Source organism: Thamnophis sirtalis, unplaced genomic scaffold, assembly GCF_051295495.1.
Source record: "Thamnophis sirtalis isolate CommonGarterSnake01/CBP01778 unplaced genomic scaffold, rThaSir2_p1.2 scaffold_10, whole genome shotgun sequence".
NCBI classification, from domain to species: Eukaryota; Metazoa; Chordata; class Lepidosauria; order Squamata; family Natricidae; genus Thamnophis; species Thamnophis sirtalis.
In genome coordinates this window covers 70,339-96,512 of record NW_028261390.1, presented here as the reverse complement: position 1 = coordinate 96,512, position 26,174 = coordinate 70,339, and the positions used below count along the sequence as shown (strand labels likewise).

The window sequence follows — 26,174 nt, the reverse complement described above, 5'->3', positions numbered from 1 at the left end:
TCTGCTAGTGAAGCCATAAAAAGATGGACAAGCAGCCAGACCAAAAGGCTCGCTTGCTTCTTCCCTTTGGATGCGGATTGTTTTTTTTTTTAAGGAAAGCGCTAGACTTAATACCTCTGGACAAGCTCGATGAGGCTGTCCGTTGACCTGAACAAGAGGCCTGGGAGGATCACAAGCAGGACAGAGGCAAGCCCTCCCCCCACCAGGTATCCCGCCCTGCTCTCTCGGGGAGAGTCAGCCACTGGCATGGGCTCCTTATTGCCCTTTCCCGAGGGTGCAGGGCGTTCCATGCCAGTGCTTTCTCCGCAGGCCCCGGCCCAAGTCCTTCTGGGTCAGATGTAGCTGATCTGGTTGGGCAGTGGAAGATGTGATCTGAGCAGCCTCCCACTCGCCTTCCTTCATCCACCGAAGAAGCTGGTAAGTGGAAACTAGATGGATGACATCCCACTTAGGCATTTGCAACTTGCCCTTTAGGAAAAAAAAATTCCCCAGGGGAGCTTAGAATCAGACACAGAGTGCATAAACTGTGTGTTTAGGAAGACTGAGCCGTAGGACAAGAAAAACCACAGCCCTAATTTACAAAAACCCCTGAATGGCAGCATGATAAAAATCAACATTATTTTTTAAAGGCTTGGGAGAACAAAAGTGCACTGACCTGGCCCTAAACAGAATAAAACTGGCATCATGGGCCTGTGTCATTTCAGGGGATGCCCCACAGGAGGGCATCCAGACTGAGTCCCCCATGGTGCTCTCTGAGGTATTTATTTCATTCCTATAGGGTCCCTCTCAACAAGGGTTCCTTTCAGCCCTGGGCCCCCAAGTCCCTGGCGTGGGACCAGAGAGGTGGCTATGAGCGAGTCTTATCTTCAAAGCGCCCGGGTCCAGTCCGTATGGCATCAAAACAGCCTCCCGAAGCCCTTGGAAGGACGCCGCTCCAAGCAAAGGCCCGCAGCTGCTGCTCCGGCCCCGGGCCAGAGATCAGGAGGACGCTTCAGCCATCGAGGCTCCATCTCCTGCCAGGCCAGGGCCAAGGCGCTCCGGTCGCCCGTTCTTCAGATGGGCCGGCCTGGGCAGCCGCCTGCTTCCCCAAGGGGCGCGTCCGGAGCCACAACGCGGGCGAAGCTGCTTCCTTTCAGCGGGACTTGGCGCTCGGCACGTGCTCGGAGCCGCCGCGCCTTTCTTCCGGGCCCGCGAGCTCGCGCGCAGCTCACTCCGGGGGAGGCGGAGCGCGTGACGCGCCCTCCAGCACCCCGCCCTCTTCCGACGGACCCGGAGTGGCTCTGCTTCGCCGCCGCCGCCCGCCGCCGCCCTGCCCAGGCTCCGAATGGACCCCCCGGTGAAGTCGGGGCCGCTCCTGCTCCAGCAGCCGTCGGGTTTGCTCCTGGGGGCCAAGGTAGGCGCGCGAGGCGGGGGTCTCCGCTCGGGGGGGTGCCCTGCTCCTGCGCGCCTTCCTCTTCCCGTGCAGCCCGGGGAAGGAACGGCTGGCCCCTTGCCCAGCAGCCGCCGCCGCCGTCTCTTTCGCTCCCGCCCTGCGGGGGAAGCGCTATTCCTTCCTGGACGGCGCTGCCCTCCGCTGGGAGAGTGGCCGGGCAGGACCCTTCCGCTGCCGGGGAGGAAGCCGGGCGGGCTCGCACTTCCTGCTTTTGGGACCGCGGGGCTTTGGCCCGCCGGTTGGAAGAGCGGCTGAATTCGGAAAAGCCGTCGCTCCCAGGAGGAGGCAGGCGCCGGGCACAGTTGCGAGGAAGACCCTCCGGCTGGGTTGCAACCCCCGGGCTGCTCGCCTCCAGGGTTTCCCCGCAGCCCACCCGGAGAGGCTTCTCGGCCTTTTGCGGACGGGGGAGGGGCAGAAAAAACCCACCCCTGGCTCTGCTTCGTGTATCGGGATGTTCGCCTACAGAGCTTCCCGCTGAATAGCGCAGATCCGGCTCTTCAAACTTCTGCAGAACCAGTGGGGGTGGGGGGTGGGGGGTGCGTTTCCTGGCAGGCAAAGGGCGGTGCAACGTTTTCTCAAAGGCAGGCAATTTTCTCTCGCCAGAGCCTCTTGCTTCAGGGTTCCTGGAATTTTTCTTCAGCTGTCCTGTGGCGCAACTTGTAAAAGTTTGAAAACTGCTGGTGTACACAAGGAATCCATGCTGCAAGCATCGCCCTTTATTGAAACAGTGCAGTGTAAGAGAAAAAAAGGGGGGGGGCATGAGCTGTCAGGGCCCAAAGATCTTTCTGAATGTGGGGGATTAATCTCCCCCCCCCCTTGGGAGGGGTGTGTGTTCTGTCTAGAAACCCAGAGCAGAAGAAAGCAGCTTTCTGCCTTTCTGGCCCAGAGGTTAATTCTCAAAGGAGCAAGAGGCAGCCGCCGTCTCTGGCAGGGGTGGAGGAGGGTTGCCTGGACTTGGAGTAGGAAGCATGGCTGCTGGTGGCTGCTTTGCCCCTTTCCGGTCCTCCCTTCGGCCTTTCTTACTAGGTGGCTGCTCAGTCTCTGCCTCCCTTTCTCCTGCTCCAGAGTTGAAGGTGGATTACTGAGGTAGTTAACTTGTCGTCTTTAATTCTGGTCAGTTGCTCGCTCCTCTTTTATTTTTTTAGTCAATTTATGTGGCTCCCCATCTAAAGGTAGATCAGGTCAGGGAATCAATTCCACAAGAAAGAAGGCTGCAACTACTGTTACTGAGATTGGTTCTAATATCAGAATCTTGCAAGTCTAATTGTGCTGTTCCTCGTCCTCTTTGAACTCCTGGGAATCAGAGGCTGCTTCCAAATGTTAGCTCACAACTCCGGACTTAAAATGTGTTCAGCTCCCTTTGCATAGATAACACTTTCTGTGCATATTTCTGTCCAGGTCATTATCCTTACTCTGTACTTCATGCGCATCGCACCCTTTGTCACCAGGCGGCTTCTGAGTGCCATTCAGGGTGCTGGCTATCAACTGTGAAGCCATGCACAAGGTCCAGCTCTGCAAAGGTGGTTTTTGCCCAACTGATAAGATCCTGGTCCTGTCAATCAAGTAGTGCCATCTACAATACCTGCCCTTTGGAACAGCATCAAATGTGCTTAGCCCCCCCAGCTTACTGGTTTTAAAAGGGCCTCTTTCCTCAGGCCTTGGGTTGAGGGAGCAGTGTGTCCTCTGAAAGTTTAGGTTAAAAATAATGTTTGGGGTTTCTTATTGGTATTTTATCTGTATTCAGTTTTTAGTCTACCTGTTCAGAGCTGGTGCAGAGTTGTATGGCCTGACAAGTTTAATAAAATTAAACTACTTTTAGGTAGTTACTAGAGAGAAGCTAATTAGCTTTGGAAATGGCAACCGGGACTTCCCATTGGATGAAATCATTTCCCGAGAGGCATTTATGTCAATGCCAGAAGGCTGAGGCCCAGGATACGGATCAGGAGCAACCATATTCGCACAAAGGAAAGCTGGTAGGATGGAGAAGATGGTTGATTGATATGGCACTTCTGAATTTGACATCTTAAGGGAGGTCAGGAAAGGAAGCTGCGGGGTGTTGAGATGACAAGTAAGCAGGAATCTTCCATAGGGGCAGGTGCTCCCAGACTGCCTCAGGCCCTCCGACTGACTTAGCCATCTCCAGCACTCTGGGAATGGAAAGGCAGTGGGAAAAGGAGAGAAAAAAAGAAGAAGAGGGAAGCAGTTTTATTCCCCAGACAGAAAGACTCCAGGCAATATTGAGTTGCAGCACAAAATCTGAAATGGTTTATCCCTGAGGTCACATATTATGTCCCAAATGTGGCTGTATTTTATCTAATAAATATTACTAAGTGACGATCCTCCACCCAATTACGCTAGATAGCTTTGGACGTGACCCTGAATGACATCCAGGACTGTTTGCAAAGTAGAAGAGCTGCTGAACTGATTGGAAACTGATCACAGTGGCCACAAACACAAGACATAAGTGAGCCAAGGAACTGCAAAATAGCCCTTGTTGGTTTTAAAAGAAACCTATCTAGAAGGGGAAGGGGAGGAAGGGATAAGGGAAGGTTGAGAGGCCCTCAGCAACCGCCTCATGTCTCCGGGATGGTTCCTCTGCTGTCCACGTCAAGCCTTGTCTGCCAGCGTTTCTTCTCCTCAGAAGCAAAGACCTAGAAATGGGGCAGGTATTGACATTGAATTCTTGCTGTAAAAGGGGGTAGAAGCCTTCATGGTCCTGTCCCGACATTGGCGATTGATGAAATGCCCAAGGATTCAGAATTAGTGGGGGAACGTTTTGAGGACTCCCCAAGGAGGAAACAGGCTTCTGAGCAGTAAATGCAATTGCAAGAAGGCAGGCAGGCAGGCAAAAGGCTCCTCATATCCCTGATGGGATCTGAGATAGAAAGAGAAGGATCCTTGAAACCCTGTCAATGAGAAACTCCTCTGAAAACGGTATGCAGTTTTTTTTCCTCTCCTGCCAACGAATAGCTGATTTTGTCGCCAAAGCCAGTTCTTTGCTGGCCCTCTCCCCAGATTTGAAGGAGAGCAACTAGAAATGAGCAAAGGTGATCCTCAGAGGTCTGTGGGCCTACTGGGAAGAGCAGTCTTGATGGTTGCAAATTCTTGGTAGGAGCAGCCAGAGGGTCTCCATCCTCTCTTTTCAGCTGTTGGTTACTGCTAAGCATGCCTCAGTTTTAACTGAGTTTCCCCTTTTCATTTTGATCTTTAGTTGACTGGTTGAATGTTGATTTATTCTAACCTTTGCTGGATTAATGTGAATTTGTGTTTTTTTTAAATTGCTTTATTTTGCTGTTGCGGAGCACTCTCCACATAGGAGAATCGACCCCACCCCCTATTACCACGAGAAGGGCAAATTCCACCTTGGGGGGTAATTTGGAAAGGCTTTTTCTCTTCTTGATCAAAACCTGCAAATTGTAGATCAGTGGAAGGGACAGGAAAGAGCCACTTGAGCAAGCAAGGGCCTAAGTTGTTCGGTCCTTGGGCTTTCGGCTTAGATGGGCAAAGAGGCTGGGTGGTCTGATCATACTGTTTATCCTCTCAGTCTAGCAAGAAAATGTGGTTCAGGGCCAGGGAGAAGAACAAGAACCCAGTTTGGCTGTGAAATTTCTATCCCAAAATGAGTTGCCAGTTTTTTTGGTTAGGGGATTAGACCAGCCGTGGAAGAGAAATCCAGCTCTGGCTTCTAGATAGGTGGAGGAGGCATCAGCAGTTGGGGAAGAAAGCGGTGGGCTGTTTCCTGTATCTTGTTGGTCTCTCTGGAATTAGAATTGTCCAATCCATCTTCTGGGTCTGCAGATGTTTTTTAAGAAACATCTTAAGTTATTTATTAATTATTTGAGTACTAATTATTTGAGTACTTTTTCTCCCCTTTGTTGGCCTCTGATTTATTTCTGAATCACATGCTTGAAAAAGGTGAGAATTGTTAATTCTGCCACTTTTACTGTGTTTGCCACTAGCCATCTGGCATTTAAGATAATTCAATCCCTGCTATGGAAGGAAGAAGCGCAGGGACATATGCTGGATTTCTCATTATCTGGTGGATCCTCAGTTCCGTTTCCTTTATTGTCATTGCACCTCTCAGATTTGCTCAGAGTGGGGGTTCATCTGGATAAGCCCAGTTGAGGTGTCTGGAGCATTTTATCTGGGATGTGTTTGATTTTGACTCCTGATGAAGTAGATTTTGCTAGATCTGGGTTTTTAAAGTCGCCTGGGAGCGGCCTCTGCTTGGATCCCTATCATGCTGTCTGCTTCCCTGGGACGGGAGCTGGTTGCTTCAGCTCTGAAGGAAGCCTTGGTGTGTGCTCTCCATTTTAGGGAAGTTGCAAAGAGGTTGGCTAGGGAGAAGCCCCAAGGGATTCGAGAGGAAAGGGATTATCTGGAGCCAGGTTTCAGGCGGGGAGAGAGCATGCTTGCTGATGACCTTTGGCAGAACAGGAATGGGGACGAGGTAGCCATCCTTGGGCTTCCTGATCTCTAGGCAGCCTTCAAGGCCATGGATCACAGTGGCCTCCTGGAAAAGGGGAGGGGGTTGGGAGTGGTCCCATCCATTTGATACTGGGGGGGGGGGAAGAAGTCGAGTCCACCGCCCCTCAGTTGTGGGGGTGCCACAGGGCTCCAAACTCCCACTTTCAACATATCTACATGACACCATTGGGTGAGGAAATGATACATCTTGACCCCTTGATGGCTTTGAGATCCCGTCCCAAGGCCTGAATAGGGTAGAGTTTACTCGGGCTCAGTCCTGATGCTACTGAGTGGCAGCAGAAATCAGGACTCCCGGTTCTGGGGACTTTCCATGTTTTATTTCAGATGGGGCTGCATTTCCTCATTCGAGACTGTGGTGCCCTGTGGGGGCTGCCTTAGAGCTCCTGCTTAAGGAGGAGCAGGAAACTGCCGAGTATCATCAGCCTATTGATGATATCTCAACTCTTGGTGGCGGATGACCTTTGACCCCGTGGCTTCGAGTTAAACAGAGGACCGAGCCCTGTGAGTGGCCGAGGGCTGGAGCTCTAACTCCTTGTCAACTCTGGTTGGGGTCGACCCTGGGGAAAGGAGCTGAACTAGTGCCTGCCCCAGCTCGCCCCAAAGGTCGCTGAAGGCAGTTGAGAGGTCAAGGAGAGGGAGAGTGGTTGCCCCCTTCCCGCTCCTGCCACAGATCGTCCACGAGTGCCTCTCTGTCCCATCGTCAGGCCTGACTCCGGACGGAAAGGGGCCCAGGGAATCTGTTTCATCCAGGAACCCCCCACCCCTTTTGGCTGCCCCCCTCTGCCCCGCCCTTGATCTGCTGTCACAGTCTGTCTCTGTTTGCAGCGGTGGAAGAAAAGCTGGTTTGTGTTGTACCCAGCGAGTCCTCATGGAGTTGCCCGTCTTGAGTTCTTTGACTGCAAGGAAGGGGCTGCTCCAGCTGACCGGATCAGTACCAAGAAGCTGGACAAGAAGATTGTGAGGCTGGCAGACTGTGTGAGTGTGGCTCCTGCCCTGGACTGCAGCCCCAAGGACGGCTTGGCTGCTTTCTGCCTGGAGACCAGCAGCCGCACCTACGTCTTTGCCTCTGAGCCACCGGAGGCGGCTGACTGGATGGCCAAGCTCTGCGAGGCAGCCTTTCTGGTGAGCGGGGCTGGTGGGCAGGTGGTGGAAGGGGGAGGGAGTAGCTAAAGCAAAGGTAGAGCTAAGCATTCTGGGCGCAGACCCATCCAGGCGGGATACGTTTTGGGGTGGAAAAGTGGACAGAGGGCCACCACAGCCAAAGCAGCCAAAGGGAAGGAGGGAAAAGAAGCTCCGGAGAAACTGACAGCTGGGTGGTACATGCAGAGCAGTGCTGGGTTACGACCGGTATGGGTGTACCGGGTACCGTTCTGGTACGGTGCTTCGGAGGGCCCGCCCGCGCTCCTTACCAGTATTTGAGGTGTTTGGGGCTTCTGTGCACGGAGCGTACGGTGCCTGCGCGACACTCTGCCGCACAGCTGGAGTGTTGCGGAGGTGTCACGGAACGTTGTAGGCGGTAAGTACTCGTGTGCGTGCTGTGTGCGTTCATGTAGTGGACCCCCAGTCCCGTTGCACCGTATCGGTTGCACCGGGATCCGGAACCCACTACTGATGCAGAGGAAAGTGGGGAGTGGGCCCGAGTGACTGATCTGACCCAAATTCAGCACTATGTCTAAATCTAGGGACTTACTTTAAAAAGGGTCCAGCCAGCCCAGAAGGAGTTCCTGGAAGTGGAGTCCTGGGGGAATAGAGAAAGGGCCATGGGCTCTCATTCGGGAGTGCTGAGCCCAGAGACTGCCGGGGGGAGCTTCCAGTGGCAAGGCTGGCACCATTGTTCACCTGGAGAGCTCTGGGTTGGGGAGCTTCGTTGGGTTCATGCAGAGTTGCATGAAGGGCCCGCAAGATGAGGGGTTGAGCTCTTGACAGCAGAGCAGAATTGGTCCTTTTTGCTGAAGCGCCAGGCAAGGGCTGCCACTGAGACCTTTTATGCCCCTCATCACAGACTAACCCTGGGAAAATGACCCCCTCTGCTACGTTGGAGGCCGTTGGAGAACGGGACCTGGAAATGGCCACAAATTCCATTTACTACTCAAGAGAAGAAGGTAGGGCTTGAGTGCCGAGTGGAACTTGGATGGTCCAGCTGGTCCCCCTCGGAGGCTTTTATTCTGTGGGAGCAACACGGGAGGGCCGAGAGGTGGGATTGCTCCCAGTTTCCAAGTCAGTCCCCTGCCTTGGGAGCTCCTGAGGGGGGCAGGAAGTCTAGGACGCTCCTGGGTGGCGTGGGATGTGCTCTCTCACCCCTCATCCTGCAAGGGAGGGACTGGCAGTGCCCGGGGGCCTCCCTGCAAGGACAGCCCTCCACGCTGACTCTCCCCTTGGCTGCAGTGAATGAGTTCTGGGTCACCGTGCAGAAGACGGAAGCGGCCGAGCGCTGCAAGCTGCAAGGGAGGTATCTGCTGAAGGCTTCTTGGAACGAGCTCATCCTCAGAGAGGCCCCCTCCAGCCTGCCCCTCTACACGTGGCCCTATCGCCTCCTCCGCAGATACGGCAGGGACAAGGTGAGAGACCTTTGGGCAGGAAAGGAGTTGGGCCTCTGGGGTTTTGTCTTCTCCCTCCCCCCTGCCCCCCACCCCGAGAGACCTGGGCAGCAGGGTAGCTGGACTCACTGAGCCAGAGGGGGACAAACCTCTCCCCGGCGCTTGCTTTGTGAGGGTGGGCTCCTCGGGGGCTGCCCTACTTGCGCCCTGGTTGACCACAGCCCCACGCGTCCCTTCCACAGGTGATGTTCTCCTTCGAAGCTGGCCGCCGTTGTGAATCGGGTGCCGGCAACTTCACTTTTGAGACCAAGCAGGGCAACGAGATCTTCCACGTGGTGGAGGCTGCAATCCAGGCCCAGAAGGCCCAGGTGGAAGAGCATCGGCAGAGCAGCAGCTCCCTTGAGATGGAGGCCCCCGGCATCTTCTCCCTCCAGAATGCCCTGGCCAACTCCCTCAGCCTGGAGGGCGAGGGCACGGCTGCTTCTTTGGAGAGACGGGCGCCCAGGGGTGCCCTGGCAGCCAGGGCCAGCGTCGCTGGGGAGGGGAAGGAGGCCACCGTGCCCAAAGGGCAGAACCCGTGGCTGAGCTCCCCCTCGCTGCGGCCCTCCCTCTCCGGGACGGCTGGCTCTTTGGAGGACACCAGCAACGTCTACTCTGAGCCTCTGGATGCGTTGAAGGGCACGCGGCTCCGCCCAGACTCCCTGTACGCTGACCCCCTTGACAGCCAGTGGCAGGAAGAAGGTCCAGGCCGGGCTTCCAGCCTGGCAGAGGAGCAGCCCAGGGCACGGACGGGCGAGGGCCACGGGCTGCCGAGCGACAAGCAGCACATCTATGATGAGCCTGAAGGAAGGGCCCCGTGGCCCACCCCTGCTTCGGCCGCCATTTACGACGAGGCACGCCTCCCCTGCGAGGCCTGGCGGACTCAGGGCTTGGAGAGCCAAGCTGGCTATGAGTTGCTGTACCTTCCTGGAACCGGTGATTATGCCGTCCCTGCCTTCCACCAAAAGGCCGGGCTGAAACCCTCCAGGCCTAGCCCTGCCCCCAAGCCTCCCCGGGCACACAAGAAATCTGCTCAGCTGGAGGCCAGTAAGCCCAGAGCGGCCCCCACCCCGGGCCTGGAGGGGGCCTGTAACAGCAACAACAGCAACAACGCCAGCGACCCCCTCTACAGCCGCGTGATCAAACCACCCTCGGCCCCTGGCCCTTTGGGACCTGAGCAATCGGTGGACGAAGGCCGGCCGGCTGCTGTGTATGAAGACCTGGGGGAGATCTGAGCAGGGACCCCGAGCCGGAGCAGCCTTTCCAGGGGGACCTTCTGCAGGCTGCCAGCTGGGGAGGGGGGCCGGCCATGCATGTGCCTTCTCGGAAGAGGCAGGCCGAGAGCCCAAGTGACAGCAGCCTTGTTGGGCACAAAGGCTGCCTCTTTCAAGAGGGCCCCAACCTAGCCTGAGGGCCACACAGACCAAGGCATGAAGCCACTGGGTGGGAATGGCTGTCAAAGGTAGGACGGACCCCTCCTGGCCTCTGGGACATGGCTTCTTTGGGACTGCGGCCTTCGGCAGTGAGCCCAGAAAGCCTCCCTGGCGCCTGGCAAGCCATTTAGGAGGTTGGCGCTTCCTTTGGTTGCTGCTGGGGAGAGCCTCTGCTGGCCCACTGCCAGCCTCACACCCAGGTCGGAGGCAGCCTGCGTGGTGGGCTGAGGCTCCCGGCTCTGTGTCTGAGGCTGCCCTGCCTGCAGGAGGCTGAGAAGGGGTCCTGGGGCAGCGGAAGCCGCGCTGGGTGTGTGTGTGTGTGTGTGTGTTGTGGGAAGGCGCTGAAGGAGACACTTGCTCGCTCAGGCTGTCACAAGGTGGTTTATTGACACAGAGCAGAGGATGTGGCTGAGCCAGGGCGGAAGAGGGCCGAACAACGGAAACCAGGAAGTGCCACAGCCCCCCCTCCCCCTCCGCTCGCTTCCGCATGGAGCCCAGGCTGGTGGAAGTGGGGAGAAACAGGCAGGTTGGCCCCAGCGCTTGCCCGAGGCTTGCGGGGAACATCTAACACACACAGACCCCCGTCCTCCCTGGAGTCTTCTGGGTGAGGGTGGGGAGGTGCAGGCTGGCTCTGAGGCTGTGAGGGCGGCAGAGTCTTCCCTCTGTGGCCAAGGCTGCTACATCTCAGGCTCTGGGATCACCTTTCCTTGGCTCAGAAAAAGGGGGCGGCTGCCGAAGCCAGCAGGCGGGAGAGCCACCTGCAGTGGGGCCACTGTGGCCCTGGCCCTGCTGGGATGCACACGACCACCGTGCTGTGGGGGAAGAATCTCCGTCACTGCTGGGGCAAAAGTCTGTGTGTCCATCCATCCGTCTGTCCCCTGCCCTTCCTGCTGTTGGGATGGCAGGGATCCTGCTTGGTTAGTGGGAGAGCCCGTCCCAAAGGCCGGGAGGTGCTCCGGGTGTTAGGTCAGAGCCCTTGTGCATTTGCCCTTCTAAGCAGCCATGTCGGAGCCCCCCCTGCCTCCTGGGCCGGTTCCTTGCTGCCAGGCCCACATTTGTCCCCGCCCTTCCCCGTGTCCTGCGCCCCTTGATACCTGGCGGGGCCACTGCCTCGGTCCCCAGCGCTGAGCCCGGGAGGTGGGCAGGCGGCCCAGGCACCTCTTCAAGGCCTGATACAGATGACCGGTCGCCCGCAGGGGATCGTAGTGTGCTTCAACCTCCAGGCCGCCAAGGACGCCCTGCAGCGCGAGAGGCTGGGTCGGTCCCAGGGGAAGGCAGGGGGTGGGGTGCGGGTGCCCCATCCCTTTCCCGGGTTCTCCTCATTTACCTCCATTTGAGCGAGTGCCGCTTCTGGCAGCTCAGCTGGGAGGGGAGGAAAGCTGCAAGGCAGGAGCAGCTCTCGGGCCACTACCGGGCGCAGCAGCAGGGAGCAGGAGTCCGAGGGCAGCAGGACCTGGAAGGTGCTGGCTGAGAGGCCTCCACTGAGATCTGGCCCAGCCCAAGCCTCGTATTTGGCAAGCAGCAGCCATTTCCTCCTCTGGAAGAGGAAAGCGATGTGCGTTGTGCCAAAGCAGAGTGATGGTGCTCCTGCCTGGTGGGCCTGAGGTGCCACTGACACGCAGCCAGCAGGACAGCTGGCCTGAGGAGGCCCCCCCCCCTCTGCCCCAAAGGCTTGGTGGCTTCGGGGCGGTTGGCAAGGTGGCCTTTCCGGACCCCCCCTCCCCTTAGGACTCACTTGCAGGCAGTGGCAGAAGGCTTGGAAACTCTGCTGGTTGGTCTCCAGTTCGTCCCAGCTCAGCTGCCAACAGCTTGTGGGCCTTACGATTAGAGGGAGACCCAAAAACATGGATGCACAGACTCCGTCAGCTTTCAGGGCCCTGCAACAGGGAAGCGGGTCACGGCTCCGGGCCCCATCAAGCTACTGACCGAGGATCCAGGGAGGCTGCTCAGGGAGATCTTTGCAAGGAGGCCACTCAGTGGGGACTAAGATGTCCTGCTGAAGGGTGGAAATGCGCCCCCCCCAGCCAAAGTAACCCCTGCAGCCCCTCCCTCCCCCGCCTGCCTCAGTGGGGGCTGACCCTGGAGGGAGGGGCAGGAGCTGTGCTGACCCTTGCCTGACAGATACGGTCAGTTAGGTCGAAGGTGGGTCGGAGGAAGAGGGGGGCTTATCACAAAACCCTTTTTCACTCCCTCGAAGGCAGCTTCCAGAAGGGGGAGGAGCAGCCTGTGTGGGGGGGGAGGGTTTTCTGGTGAACTGAATCATCCAAAGGAGGAGGAAACGGGGGAGGGGGGGGAGCCGACAGATGGGCTCCAGGTGATTCAAATACTGCAGAGCCCCAAATGCTGCAATCGCTCCTTGCACAAATGCTTGGAAGTGGAGGGCAGGCTGCCTCCCCCCACCCCCTCCCTGGGCAAAATCCCCATGCTTGGCTGGAGAAGGTGGCTGAGCTGTGAAACCAGTGTCCTTGTCTTGGCCAGGCCTACAGGAGCCTCCCCTTCCCTAAAGCGGACACCCCTGACTGATCAGGCAGGCTGGGCTTCCAGTCCCTTGGCGAGGTCTCAGATTTATCTACGGCTGGGGTGGGTTCAGCCCTAAGGACCTTCCCGTTTGGGGAAGAGGAAGCAGCAGTGCAGGAATGGAAGACCGAGTTCAGCAAAAGAAGAGTTGGGGCTGCTCCAAGTTCTTCAAAAGATAATAAACCTTCAGGTTCCTGGTTCTGGCATGTCTGCTTAATTGCTTCCAGCCCAGCCTGTAGGGCTTCTTCCAAAGGCCCCTTTCCAGACGGCCCCCTAACGCGCTTTCCTGGGGCTTCAGTGGGTCTCGGGGGTCCGTTGGGCTGGCCGTTTGTGCCGCTCCATGGGCTGAGCCTGAGCGGGGTCTTCGGGGGGGGGGGGGCTGGGCTGATTCCTTCCATAAACGTTGCCTGGAGAGCTTGGGGGTGGGGAAAGCTCTGCGTGGGGCTCCTCCAGCTCACAGGCAGACCAGCCGTCCGGACCCCCACTGGACCCCCACTGGCTGCAGGGACATTCTGTGGGCTTTCAGCTCCCCTGTCAAAAGCTCTGGGCTCCAGAGTGCCCTGCTGCTTCGGCCAGGAAGGGCTGCACATCCATGCTCTCCGTGGGAGGGAGGGAGACGGCGCCCCTTTGTCTTGGCAAATGGCATTCTGAGAACGTCCCGGAATACTTTGCAGCGCCGCCACCCGGCAGAGGCAGCCTGGAGCCGGAGCCCTTGGTGAGAGCAACGCAGAGCCCAGGAGGCCGACTGGGGAATCGGAAGTACAACCACGTGGCTGGCATGCCTGCCCCCCCCCCCCGGTCTCCCAGCCCCAGGGTTAAAAGAAGGGGGGGGGGATCTGCCGTCCCTTGCAGCTTCCTTTCCAGAGCTGCTATTCCACCCTTGGACAAGTAGGAGTCCCCCGGCTGAGACTTCCCTTCCTGACCCCCAACGCCACTTCTGCTGCTTCCGTCCTAGATCCCTTTCCCAAACAAAACTGAATCTGTGATTTATGAAAACAGAGGCATTGCCAAAAACAGCCAGTAGTTTCCCAGCCGCTGTGCTGTGATTTCTCTGCGCTGATGCTACGGTGCTACCGAGCGCTTGCGGAGGTGGGAGAGGAGGCCTCTGGAGCAGCTTCTCTTGGCGGTGGGGGTGGGGATTGCCCCCCTTCTGCGCACACCGCCTTGACACAAGCCAGGGCTGACTAGAGGTCTGCCATGCATCCCTCCAATGACACTTCTTAGGCGATGAGTTCTGGGATGTAAGACAAGTGATTTCCAGAAAGATTGTGGTCCATGGAATTGATATACTGACCACCAATCCTCCCCACCCCCCACCCCCACCCCCAGGCGTGTGATACACAAGCCAGGGATCCAGTCTGTCACGGCCAAAATGACCGGTGTGTGTGTGTGTATTGCCCCAGAACTGCGCAGAAATGTCCCTGCACCAGATTTGCACCAATGGAGGGAGGTGTGTGTATGTGGGGGGGGCTATTCCCAGCTCTAACTGGGCCATCAGCAGCAGTATTATCGAAGCCCAGCAGGCCGCCTTCAGGCCAGAGCTCTGCCGAGGGGAGAGGAAACCCCCATGTTAAATCTGTTTTGGGGCAGGGCTGGGGGGGGGGGAGTCATCCTTGTTAGGAAGCAGGTGAGGGGAGTCCCAGTAGCCCTTCACCCAATCCGGTACCTGAGGACTCTCAGTCTGCGTGGGGCCAGGCCAGGGGCCATCCAGAATGGACTGGCAGCGTTGTCCACTCCTGCTGTTCCACCCTCACAAGCGGCAGGAAGCTGGGCAGGGCTGAGAAATCTCTCCTGGACATCACACTTCAGCCATGCTGTGGAGGTAGGAGAGCAGAGCGAAGGGCCCAAGTGGCACATCACTCAAGCAGGTGTGCGGGTGTTGTCTCTCTGTCCAGCAACCCCCCCCCCCCTTAGCCCAGGGCAGGGGTTAGCAACCTTAAGCACTCAGAGCCATTTGCACCCATTTTCCACACTGGGAGCCAAAACCTGGGTGGGGGTGACCAACTCATGCACTCCTACCCAGTCACACGACCCCCCCCTTCACATCCCCAACCCTTCCTTCCTTCCTTCCATCACCCCTCCTGATTTCACCTCCCTCCCTCCCTCTTATTCCACCTTCCTTCCTTCTTCCCTCCCTCCTATTTCACCCTCCTCCCTTCCCTTCCTTCCTTTCCTGAAAAATTATCCTGTCTTCTCCATGGAGGCCACTCCACCACAGAAACATCCCCCCCCCCCCCGGTCTCTTTCCTTGAAAGCTGATCTTATTATTTCAACCCAAAGTTAAGATTTTAAAAAAAGATTTGGGACTCTGAAAATAAATTAAATGGGTCTGGAGCTGCTGCGTTTGATGCTCGAAGGCGGTGGGGAAGCAAAGAGCTGGTCGATATCACGGGAGGGGTTCTCTCCCCCCTCACAGCCTTTTAGCAGCTATTGTCCCACGTTGCTTCCCCCTCCCCTTAAAATCAGCCTAAGGAAGAAAGCCGGGAGGGGGGGACCTAAGGGGCAGGAAAGAAGAGACCCAGGCAGATCCCTCTCTGAATAGCCTCCTGCCCAGAATTCGAGGGATTTCCTCTCCCATCCTCCAACGAACAGACCCCACCCCACCCCTGCCCCCCTTTTGGACTCTGGACTGCCGGGCCTTTATTTTCCCCATTTATTGGGGGAAATTGGATTTTTATTCTGTGTCCGTCCGTCCCCCGGCCAAAAAGAAAGCCAGCCGGACTGCTCCTCCAGGCCCCCTACCCCCCACTCAATTCCACTTCGGGAAAGAGGAGCGGTCTCTCTCTCTCTCTCTCTCTCTCTCTCTCTCATGGGTGTGTGTTCTCTCTTCAGCCATTTAAAAAAGAAGAAGAAGAAGGAGGAGAGGTGGGAGGGGGCTTGCTGATGTTGCTCCTTCTTCTTCTTTGGGTGTTTTTTTTTACCATACAATTTAAATGAAGAATCGTCTCAGGTTCCCAGATAAATGAAGCTCTTTCGCCCCCCCCCTGCTCTGGATCCCTGTCAGCTGCCCCCCCCCCACCCGCCTGCCCTGAGAAGAGAAGGGCGAGTGGGGCAGATGGAGGCTCGTTCTGCGTTCCTGAGCGGAAGCGAAGCTCCCCCCCCTGCTTGCCTCTTTCTCCGGCCCTTGTTGGGAGAGGCGTGACTTTTTCCCCGGGCGGAGACACTGGCTGCAGCCGATGCCCCGCCTTGTAAGGGGCTCCAGGAGGAGGAGGAGGAGGAGGAGAGGCCGCCCCCCCCCATTGTGCAAGCGCTAAGTTTAAGTGAAAGAGCAGCCAGCAGCCCCGCAGGCAGCCAAAGGACTCTGGGGAGGCGCGGCCCAGCCGGTGTCTTGGGGCGGAGAAAGTGGCGCCTCTCCCCCAGCGGCCGAGGTGCGCCCAGCACCAACAAGGGCAGGAAAAAGGGCAAGCGGAGGGATGCTTCGGTCCGCTCTGGAGTACGGAACGAGTCTCCATCTGCCGCAGTTGCCCTTCTCGTCTCAGGGCAAGCGAGGATGGGGGGGGGGGAGGCCGAGGCCACCTAGTGGTGGGATCATCCGACAGGGAGCCGCAGGAGAGGGCCCAGAGAGCCGCAGGTTAAGGACCCTCGGCCCGGGGTTTTCTCTGCCCAGCTGACGGGGGGGGGAGGGGTGTATGTGGGGGGAGGGGGGAATCAGCCTGCTGGCAGAGCGCCTGTTGTGCTGCCAGAGACCGTCCCCATTGCCAGCAGAAGCTGCGGTGGGAGCAGGCAGGACTAGCCGGGTGCCACCCTTCAATCCGAAGGGCCTTTCCTGACCGATCCCTCCGCCCCACTTCAGACTGCTTCAGTTGGTGGCGTGAGAGCAGATTCCAGAGATGGGAAGAAGCCCTTCCTTTGATATCTTTTTGCCCTCCGATTTTCAGCCTTGCAGAACGACCCCGCTCCAGAGAGATGATGAATTATTTATAAATTAAACGTATAATTAAAAGAAAGAAAATGAATTGAAAAAGAACAGCTGCCACTGAATAAAGGAGACTTGTATTCTTTGCATCTTTCCTGTTGTTGTAGTCAGAGCATTTTCCCCACTTTTTCAAGAATGGAACAAACCTTATTTGGACAGGAAAGTAAAATGAAAGAGGGAAAAAGGGAGAATAGCCTCTCCCCCCCACCCCCAAGGCACGGAACACGGAAGGGATAACATGGATGTGAGGTCTAGGGGGACTTAGATGAAGAGCCTGAAGGGAAGGGAATAGCCACATGCAAAGCCTTATCTGGGACGTGGCCCTATTTCTCCCTAGGCCCCTCCTTCCTGGGGGACAGTCCAATCTGGGGGGCAGAGAGCCCCTCGGAGGCCCTTGGAGATTCCTTTCCTAACTTCTGCCTGGCAAACGTTGCACTGGCTCAGGAGGGTAGAAGGATATATCCTGAGAGCCAGGGACACGTGACGCTCAGTCCCTGGCCGGCAAGAACACACGGTGGGGCTATTGCCCTGGACAGTGGTTCCTTCTACGATTTACTACTTTGGTTTATTGTAATTTGTTTGCCAAGAAAATGGCACCAATGTGGGCACCTGCGGGCAAGGGTAGGTTACCTGCATCGCTGCTTGGTGCCTCAGAGCGGCTGGTGGTCCTGGCAGGCAGGAGGAGATGAAGGTGCTCTTGATCCGGAGCATGGTCGTGCAGCCAGGATTTGAAAAAGTCCTCTAAGGCCACCACATCGTTCTCCACAGCCTGCAGATCAACCTCTGTGCTCAGGATTGTGGTGCCCTCTGCAAGAGACGAGGAGGAGATCAAATAGGACATCATCATTCATCATCATTTATTGGGTTTGTATGCCGCCCACTCTCAAGAGACTCATCGTCATCATCATCAAAAGGGCACTACAAAGGATGCTCTCCCTGCACCAGCTCAGGAAGCTCAGAGAGCCCAAGGATTTGCTGATACTGTTCTACAAGGGAATTCTTGAGCCTGTCATTTGTACGTCAGTGACTGGTTTGGCACAGGAAGCAAACAGGACAGACACAGATTTCAACGGATAGTTAGGACTGCAGAAAAAACAATAGCAACCAGCCTGCCTTCCATTGAGGACCTGCACCCGTCTGAAGGGGGGCTCAGAAAATATCTACAGACCCCTCACAAACTGTTTCAACTCCTCCCCTCTGGATGGCGCTATAGGGCACTGCATGCCAAAACAACTAGACACAAAGGCATTTTTCTCTCTCTTGTGCCATCACTTTGCTGAACCCTCTGTTCCCACGGCTCTCTCTCTTATTCCTGAGGATATTTACCCACGGAGTAGGGCTGTACTGCTAATGTCCTTTCCACCTTGCATGTTCCCTTCTCCTATTGGTATCTTATTACCTTGTTTATATGTACATGTTGGTTATATGTTCGTATGCACACTGATTTTATTATTTATTTATTGTTGGTATGTATGTATACTGAGAGCTTATGACCGGGAGACAAATTCCTTGCGTGTTGAATCACACTTGGCCAATAAAGTATTCTATTCTGTTTTCTGTTTCTATTTATTTTCTATTTTCTTCTATTTTCAATTATTTTATATTTTCAATTATTTTATGTTCTCTATTCTCTTCTGTTATTTTACTCTACTGTATGTTGTTTTATTTTATTGTGTCTCCTATCGTATTTCGTATTCTGTCCTATCCTATTGCTAGGCCCCCTGCTGGGGGGCTGCCATCCCTATGGAGAAGTGGGGAGGCGGCTATGGGGGCTGCTCCATTCTCTGCATGCTTTTGCTGTAACCGCATGGGTTTCAGGGAGGGGGGCTGTCCTGAAGACAGATGGGCTTCCTCCCAGCGGGTTCCAGCCTAACACCAAGGTCGCTGTGCCTGGGGCAGTGGTGGGTTGCAGGCGGTACGCCCCGGTATGGATGTACCAGAGCCTCCAGAGGGCCCACCCGCCCGCCCGAGCTCCTTACCTGTCCTTTAAGCCTTTGGTGCTTCTGTGCACACGCATGGCATATACGGTGCCTGTGCGACGCTCCACCGAGCAGCTGAAGCGTCGCAGGCAAGTATGACGCATCCGCGCGCATCCATGTGGGTAACACCGAGGCAGTTTCAACCGTACTGGTTGGAATGGAATCCGGAATCCCCCACTGGCCTGGGGATGCTATCAAGCTAATGCCTCAGAGCTGGCAAAACACCTATGCAGAATTGTATTGGCTACCGGTGGACGGGTTAAGGTTAGGGTTCAGATTCCGTCTGACTTCTCTGCAATCACTTTCTCTCAATAAAAATTCCTTTTGATAACTGTTTCAAGAGCCATGCTTTCCTAAGGGGATAGGTGAAGCAGTTTCTTATACTAGGCAGAATCCTGATTCTGCCTAGTATAAGAAGTTCCAGTGCAACGTGTTAAGCTACTCTTCCCAATTCCCTACCCTTTCCTTATCCTTTCCAAAAGCAGAGACAATTGGGATACAGAGAATATGCACCTCAGAAATGCCTGGGATAGGCAAATGCTACTTTGGGGTCCATTAACAGAACCAAGAACCAAGTCTTAGGACAGCACTGAACAAATGGTAATTCCAGCTGGTCCTTGAGGTTACAGCTGTTGGAGGGACCTTGTGGCCACGTGACCAAAACATGGATACACGGCAGCCTGCTTGCATTTACAGCCCGTCTCAGCAGCCGCAGGGGAGAAAAGAGGGCAGCCGGTATGGCTGCATGGTGGGCAGCAGCACAGTGAATGAAGGGTGGCCTCTTTCTCAAGTGGTCATCAGGATACTAGAGTTGGTGAGCCATAGGATCATGCGATGAAGATCGATTCACATGTAATATAGGGGCAAAGGATGCTTTGGATTCACAGGTGCTTGAAGGGAGCAACAGCTGCACACACTGGTGCCAAAAATCCTGATTATTCATACAGATTAATGGGATCAGAGCTAGCAGGGACTAACGAGATCTTGGAGTAATGAAGCTGGAAGAAAACAATCTACTGCTATCCAGTTGATGGCAACAATCTGCATCTTAGTCCATTTTTACAGATTCACTCTTTTAAAAATGGAAAAAGAAAATCTGAATCCATTCCAAAATTAAGAGTTGAGCAGGTACCTTTATTAGATCAGCTAAATGCACTAATAATTGTGGCATGCCGGCTTCAGGTTCTGCATTGACAGGTTGTTACAAAATGAAATAAACGGTGGACAAGCGAACAGGGTGTCCCCCCCCCCTACTTGCTCTGGCAGTGAGGGGAGCCAATTTAATGCCAGGCTGCTTTTCGTTTTGGGATTTCAGGGGCGGATGAAGAACAGCTGATATTGTCCTGGGTTCCGAGGCTCAGATTCCATATCTGGAGAGATTTTGCAGGCTCATCAGACTCAGGTGTAGCCGGTGTCAGGTTTTCCCATTTCTAGGCGTAAACGTCAGGCTGCCGTACTCACCTCCACTGCTGCTGGGCACTTCTCCGCCCCACTGTGCCCCCGAGAGTTCCTGGACTGCCTGCTGAGAAACCTCAACCACCTGTAGTTGGTGGAGGCTAACCAGGTCAACACCCTGCAATCCAACATCCAATTGGCTGGCTATTTTTCTGCTGGGCTGGCTAGTCAGGATCGTAATCTGGAAGAAAAGTCAAACCGTAGCAGTTCAGAGGAGGGTTCGCCGTACTAACCGACAGCACACTCACGCTCCTCACACCAACTGCTCCAAGCAGAGCCCGGCATGAAGGCTGCTCCCCAGTCCTTGCCGTGTCCGGTGGGCAGCTACAATGCCCGTCAGATGCACTGGAGAAGGAGACGGCTCTTCCAAAGGAGATTAGCTCAAGTCCCTATTTAGTGAGAAATCCCACAAAATCTCCTTGGTCCAAAGCTGCCCTTTATTAAGCTAGCCTACCTCCCAGGGTCGTTTGGGTTTTGGTGGCCTTTAAATAACCCTGATTCAGAGACACTTCCGGTGGTTGATCACCATGGAGGAAATTTTCAGTTATAACACCCCACACCCCACACCCCACCCCGGAACAGGAGGCTTTGCTTAATCACTCAGTCTCGGGTGGAGAGAATGATTGCAATGCGCTTTGTGTGGGGCTGACCTTGAAGAGCATCCAGAAACTCTTCTGATCCAAATGCAGCAGCCTGAGTAGTTTCAGCCGCTTCTTGCTGGGCCCACCACCGCTGTGGGAGCTGCACTGGTGACCAGTTGGCTTCTGGATGCAATTCAATGCAGCTTTAAAGCCCTTCTTGGTTTAGGACATGGACATATGCCGGATGCCTTCTTCCAATAATGTCTGTCTGCCCCATCAGGTGAAGAGGGGCAGGCCCTCTATGTCCCCTCACTCAAGCAGTGCGACGCGTCTTCTCTATCACTGCCCCCTCCCCATGAAACCGCACATTTGGCAAGAGCTGGCTGTTAAGAGTTTGCCTGACTGTGTTTTTTCCTTGAGATACTGATTATAGTAAAGGAGGGTGTAACAGACTGCACCATTCTGCACATTATTATTGTAACTTAAAGATAAGGAATTGTATGCTGCTCGGGTTGGATCTGATTAGAGCAGCTTATAAGCCTTGTAAATATAACAATAAATCTCTTCCAAAAGGTGGAGTTGTTCATTATAATTGTACAAAAGTGAAAAAATATTGGGCAAGAATTTGAATGCGGTTGGAGAAGATGACGCAGCAACATATTGACTTAAAACCTGAATTGTTTTTGTTGGCTACCTTACCAGGGAAACATAGTAAGGAAAATGTATATTTGATTATTCATGTAATAACTGCGGCTAGAATTGTATTTGCACAAAATTGGAAAGCTGAAGAAATCCCTAAAGATAAAAATGTGATTTAAGAAAATATTAAGACTGTGCAGAAATGAGTAGATTAACACTAGCAGTTAAAAGAAAGTAAGAATCAGATTATTATAATATATGGCGGCTATTTTATCATTGGTTAGAAAATCAATATGGATAAAAAGCATAAAATTAAATAATTTAGGAAGAAAAATGTTATAACAGGAGATATGTATAATGTTAAAATAAGAACAGATGTATATAAAGAATTTGGTGGTAAGCTGTAGCTATTATGACACACAAAAAATTTGTACTCAGGCGACACACTAATTGACGAATGATGAAATGTTTGTTTTACAAGGAAAAAAACCCTTTTTTTACAATTGTTATTTTCTTCTAGAAAAATTCTTTGTAGAAATATTCAGAAACATTTCTTGGCATCCATTGGGTGCAACCAACTCCAAGAACTCCCAGTGAACTTTTATCCAAAATATATACTGGTTGCTTTTGCCCAAAGCCTTACACCGGATGCACCCAGCAGGCCACGGTTACGGCAGAACAACAGCAGGGTCTGCCCATGACGGCCCCAAGGGGGGGGGGGGCTGTGGAATTCTCTGGATGACGCTTGGGCTGCTCCGCCTTGTCTCTGCTTTGGGCCCCTCTTCAGATGCGCTGGACCTCCGCCCTTTCGGCCCCGCCCACTTCCTTACCTCCACAGAAGAGCTGCTGAGAGGCGCTCCGGCCATGCCTTCACCCGTGAACTGTTTGAACTGCTGCAACCCGTCCAGCACCGCTTGAACCACCGCCTCTTCTCTGGGCTGGAAGGCCCCTTCTTTTGGCAAGGCACAAAGCTCCGCAAAGCAGCTCTTGAGCCGAGCAAAGCCCCCTTTAAGAGCCTGCGGGGGAAACGGGGAAGAAGCACAACAGGTGGCTCTCCTGTTCCCAGTTGCCCTGGCGAAGAGGGCACCGCCCCCCACTACCTGCACCACCGAGGGCACCTGGGCTGGGCCTGAGAAATGTTGCTCAAATGTTGCCCCCTGATACGGTTTACGTGAAACGACTCTTGAAATCAGCATAAAAAGTAGCAGAAAGAAGCTACCCGGGTTTGGGGCTAAATATGCTTGTCTGAAAACTATGTTTTGTATCAGAAAAAGTTAAAAGGGCTAGATAAACGCACCAGAGAAAATGTGACACAATGGGGAGTAAAAACCATCGCAATGTTCCACTAGAGGAACGTTGGGCTTTCCCCCCGTATTAAAGGGACAAAATACGGAAGGCAGCACTTAAGCATTTACACGTCAGGAATGAACTTCCCACCCTCTTTGTCCAAAGGAGGACGTGAGTGAAAAGGGGAATAACTCTGGTTTTAGCAAAGCTGGATCCCAGCCCCTGGCAGGAGGCTCCTGCTGAGATCCAGGCAGCTCTCCCTCGGCCATTGCTTAGAGCAGCCCTGGTGACTCTTCTCAGCACCTTTGGTGAATGGGGGGTGGGGGGGGGTGCGAGACCACCTGCTTCATTCCATCCAGTCTGGCTGGCTTGCACCCTTATCACCTTCTCTTGGCTTTATTGTAACTCATTTCTCTTACTGTCGTGAGTCATCCAGAGCTGTTGGGAATCGGGAGGTACATACCGTGTTTCCCCGAAAATACGACATGTCCTGATAATAAGGCCATGCCACATTTTTCTGGTGGGCAAAAATATAAGCCCTCCCCCGCAAATAAGCCCCCTGGACAATTCCCACCCCCTGACAATTCCCCAGCGCACCGCTCACCAACCTAGCCAACCTAGGTGCCAAGTCGCGGGAACCGGAGGGAGGGCAAAGGTGATCGCATTGCTTGGCGCCTTTGGGATACCGCTAGGTTGGTGAGCGGCGCTATGCCCAGCTGGAGAGGGGAATTGCCGGGTGGCTGCTCTCTTGCGAGCGGGCAGGGCCTCAGGGGTGAACGGTTGGGCTGCGCTATCGCAGCAGCGCAATACAGCAGCCATGAAGCAACCACGCTCACGAGCAGCCACCCGGCAAACCCCCTTTCCAGCCAGGCACAGTGCTATTCACTGGCATTTTGAAGGCGCCAAGCCACGGGAGCCAGCAGGCGATGAACAGGTGCTCACGCGGCTTGGCGATACCCCTAGGTCAGTTGTTTGCGCCAGGCTGGAAAGGGGGTTTGCCGGGTGGCTGCTTGTGAGCGTGGTCGCTTCATGGCTGCTATGTTGCGCTGCTGCGACAGTGCGACCCAGCCATTCGCCCGAGGCTGTGCCCAGCTCTTTGGGAGCCCGCTCGCAAGAGAGGAGCCGCCTGGCAACCCCAAAACAATAAGCCCTCCCCTGATAATAAGGTCCAAGCCATATTTTGTGAGTCAAAAGAAAATAAGACCCTGTCTTATTTTCGGGGAAACGCGGTGTAAAAACTCCAACACATCTGGAGCAGCATTTGAATACCACTGAGATACAGACAAAATCACTATCAGTCAATTGCAAAAGGCAGTTTTACTTGGAACAGCTGATGTCAAAAGAGACGATAAAAAAGGTAAGAAAGAAAGAAAAAGGCAAGACGATATCCTTGCCAACAGCCAACTCTCAAATAAGAAGGGATTAACACCAGACAAATAATCAAGGGGAAAAGAAACACCCTTATCAAGGAACTACCAAGGGGGAAACCACACGCCCATCAACACTGGCAGCGCAAGGCACTGTATATAAACAGGGTGCAAACTGCACCCTGTTTGCACTGATAGTGTTAGTTGGGTAATGAAATGTCTGGTTAACAAACAAGCTCAGCGAACACCAAGGATTTCAAAAGTGAAAGTTGCAGAATGGATTAGCAAAGAATGAAAAATGACGCAATTAAAAATAACCTTTAGCTGGACAGTTTGAGGAGAACCATGACAGTCTATGGGGACCAAAAATTAAGTAGAATCTGGTAGCACCCTTTCTGACTAAAACATTTTGTAAAAAGGTGTCAGTTTTTGTGACTTGCAGCTTGCTTCATCAAATACATTGAGTGGCTTTACTAAAGTGGGTAGTTTGATGGAGAGCTGCATCTCCATTACCAGCCTGTCTTCTCCTCCCTTCTCTTGTCTTCCCACAGTAAACCATTCCTGATATTTAGCTGGACGGAGTATAATTTAGTGTGCATATTTGATAAACCAGAAATGGAAGCCCAAACTTAACCTCCAAACTTAACTGGAGCGGGCAAAGAATGGCATCACACTCAAACATGGCAAGATGGGCTTAGGATATGAGCTTTACAACAAAAGGTTGTTTTGTTGCAAGACCTGAGTATCTTAGGCCTTTGGGCTGCCGACCACCATGGATAGAGGAACACTAAACTCCATATATTTAATCCATAAAATCTCCCAAGCGAGAGAAATCACATTCCCAAAGGACCAAAGGTTGCATGAGAGCAGAATAGCTATCACTAATGAAAAAGTAGAACGGGGACCTTCAGATATTTTACTCTGCTGTAGATGGGCTTATGTGTGTAACGGAGCACTCACCACGAAGGGCAGCAGGCATTCCTGCTGGTTCTGGACCACGTAGAGGCTGAATGAAGGGATGCGGGGTGAGCCTGTCAAACTGCAAGCTAAGCAGAAGACATTTTCCAAGGCTTCACAGAGTTTGTGGCAGGTCTTGTCCCAATGGGGAGGATGGATGTCTATCACCAAGATCCGTGGAGATTGCCTGGAATGAGCAGTGGGAGTGGCAGGACATTTCTCCACAACACCAGGTCTCTGCCTTCCGGGACCCATGGTTTTCTGAACGCAGTTGAGATTGTGGCTGCCTGGAAAGTAGAAGTCAAGGGCTGGCTCTTCTCACAGTGTATTGTCACTGGTGAAGACAGAGGATGCCAGAGAGAGAAATGGAAGGGTGGAAGAAGAGCATCAGGGTGTAAAGACCAGCAGCCCCACATCCGATGCAGGGCAGCACCCTGCCTGTTGTGAGAGTGGAAACCGTGCGGTATGAATGTGGGCATTACGTGTAGCAATTCCTACCTTCAGGTTTGTTCTATTCAGACTATCCAAATCTGTTCATACGGCCTCTTTCAGGATTCTTGGCCTGAATAGTTAAGGGGAATTCTGGTTGGGAATTTTGGGTGCTGGTCTCAATATATCTGGTGGTTCTTCCATACAAGACTGCAATTCCAAAATAATTCTTATATATGCACAAACTAGGTTTAAACATTACATTAAGTCATGGTTTGATCAAAATTTGTTGAATTACCTGGGTTCAAACATAATATTAAGCCAACCCCAAATCAAAGAGTGTGAACCCAAACACATGAGAAGTTAATTCCAAATTTCCAAATACAAATGGATTGTGTTTTTCCCCCCAACCCCATGGCAGCCCAAGGATGGTCCAGGGAGCCTTTGAGAGGAGATCTTGTGCCGCAGCAGATCCTACATAAAAGGTTATCTGTAGCTCAGGGCTGAGCTGTGGCGGCCTTGATACTCTGAACTCTGTGGCGCATATGACTCTAACGTAGGAAAACAGGAGAGCCAAAGCCCTTCTAGGCCAGCCCTGATGATCTGATCTGGTCTGGCAAGTGAGGCGTCTGCCGGAAAACCACCAAGCGCGGAGGAGGAGAGCACCAAGGACCCCCAGAACACCAGGCCCTCCTCCTCGGCCCCTCAGTCAGAGCCAGGGCTGCGTTTGGAGGCCCCTCATAGGGGGGCTTTGTGGCGGGGGAGGAAGAGACGCCTTTTCAGGCCCTGGTCCTCGGTGGGGCACAGAGGAGGGCAGCCACCTCAGAGCCTCCCAGCTCAGCCAGCCCCGCGGGAAAAGCCTGGGAAGAAGGCCCAACTCTCGGCCTTCTTTCGCCCGGACGAAGGGCGGCCGAGAAACGGGCCTCTTTTCTGCCAATCGGCGGGGCTGCTGCAGGCCCGCTTTCTCGGGATCGGCCTAAAAATACCAGAGCTGGAACTGAAGGGGGCTCCGGAGGAAGGCCCGGCGGGTGAGGCCCCCCCCTCCGCTGCCCTTTGTAGGACCCGAACCAGGAATGGCGGGAGGACCTCCTTTCCACCCCCGGGGAGGGCGGCTGGGC

At 54.2% G+C, this 26,174-nt stretch overlaps 2 protein-coding genes across 4 annotated transcripts; one reads left to right on the top strand and one right to left on the bottom strand.

Annotated features, from left to right (window-relative positions):
* Window positions 1-1,274: 1,274 nt before the first annotated feature.
* Window positions 1,275-12,646, top strand: DOK1 (docking protein 1). The gene is made up of 5 exons (XM_087723830.1): window positions 1,275-1,393; window positions 6,746-7,042; window positions 7,923-8,022; window positions 8,306-8,478; window positions 8,700-12,646. Exons 1-5 carry the CDS (start codon window positions 1,325-1,327, stop codon window positions 9,729-9,731), a joined length of 1,671 nt encoding a protein of 556 aa, XP_087579956.1. The 5' UTR covers window positions 1,275-1,324; the 3' UTR covers window positions 9,732-12,646.
* On the bottom strand, window positions 10,607-26,163 carry M1AP (meiosis 1 associated protein). Of its 3 annotated transcripts, none has more exons than XM_087723832.1 (10): window positions 26,043-26,163; window positions 24,631-24,914; window positions 21,847-22,032; window positions 19,803-19,977; window positions 16,993-17,169; window positions 14,113-14,260; window positions 11,665-11,806; window positions 11,257-11,466; window positions 11,024-11,167; window positions 10,607-10,741 (listed from the first exon to the last, which is right to left on the bottom strand). In XM_087723832.1, exons 2-10 carry the CDS (start codon window positions 24,880-24,882, stop codon window positions 10,607-10,609), a joined length of 1,569 nt encoding a protein of 522 aa, XP_087579958.1. In that variant the 5' UTR covers window positions 24,883-24,914; window positions 26,043-26,163. The 3 variants fall into 3 exon arrangements, with proteins under 3 accessions (XP_087579958.1, XP_087579959.1, XP_087579957.1); XM_087723833.1 differs by lacking the exon at window positions 26,043-26,163 and adding an exon at window positions 25,126-25,741; XM_087723831.1 differs by lacking the exon at window positions 26,043-26,163 and having other exon boundaries at window positions 24,631-25,741.
* Between the last annotated feature and the right edge of the window lie 11 nt (window positions 26,164-26,174).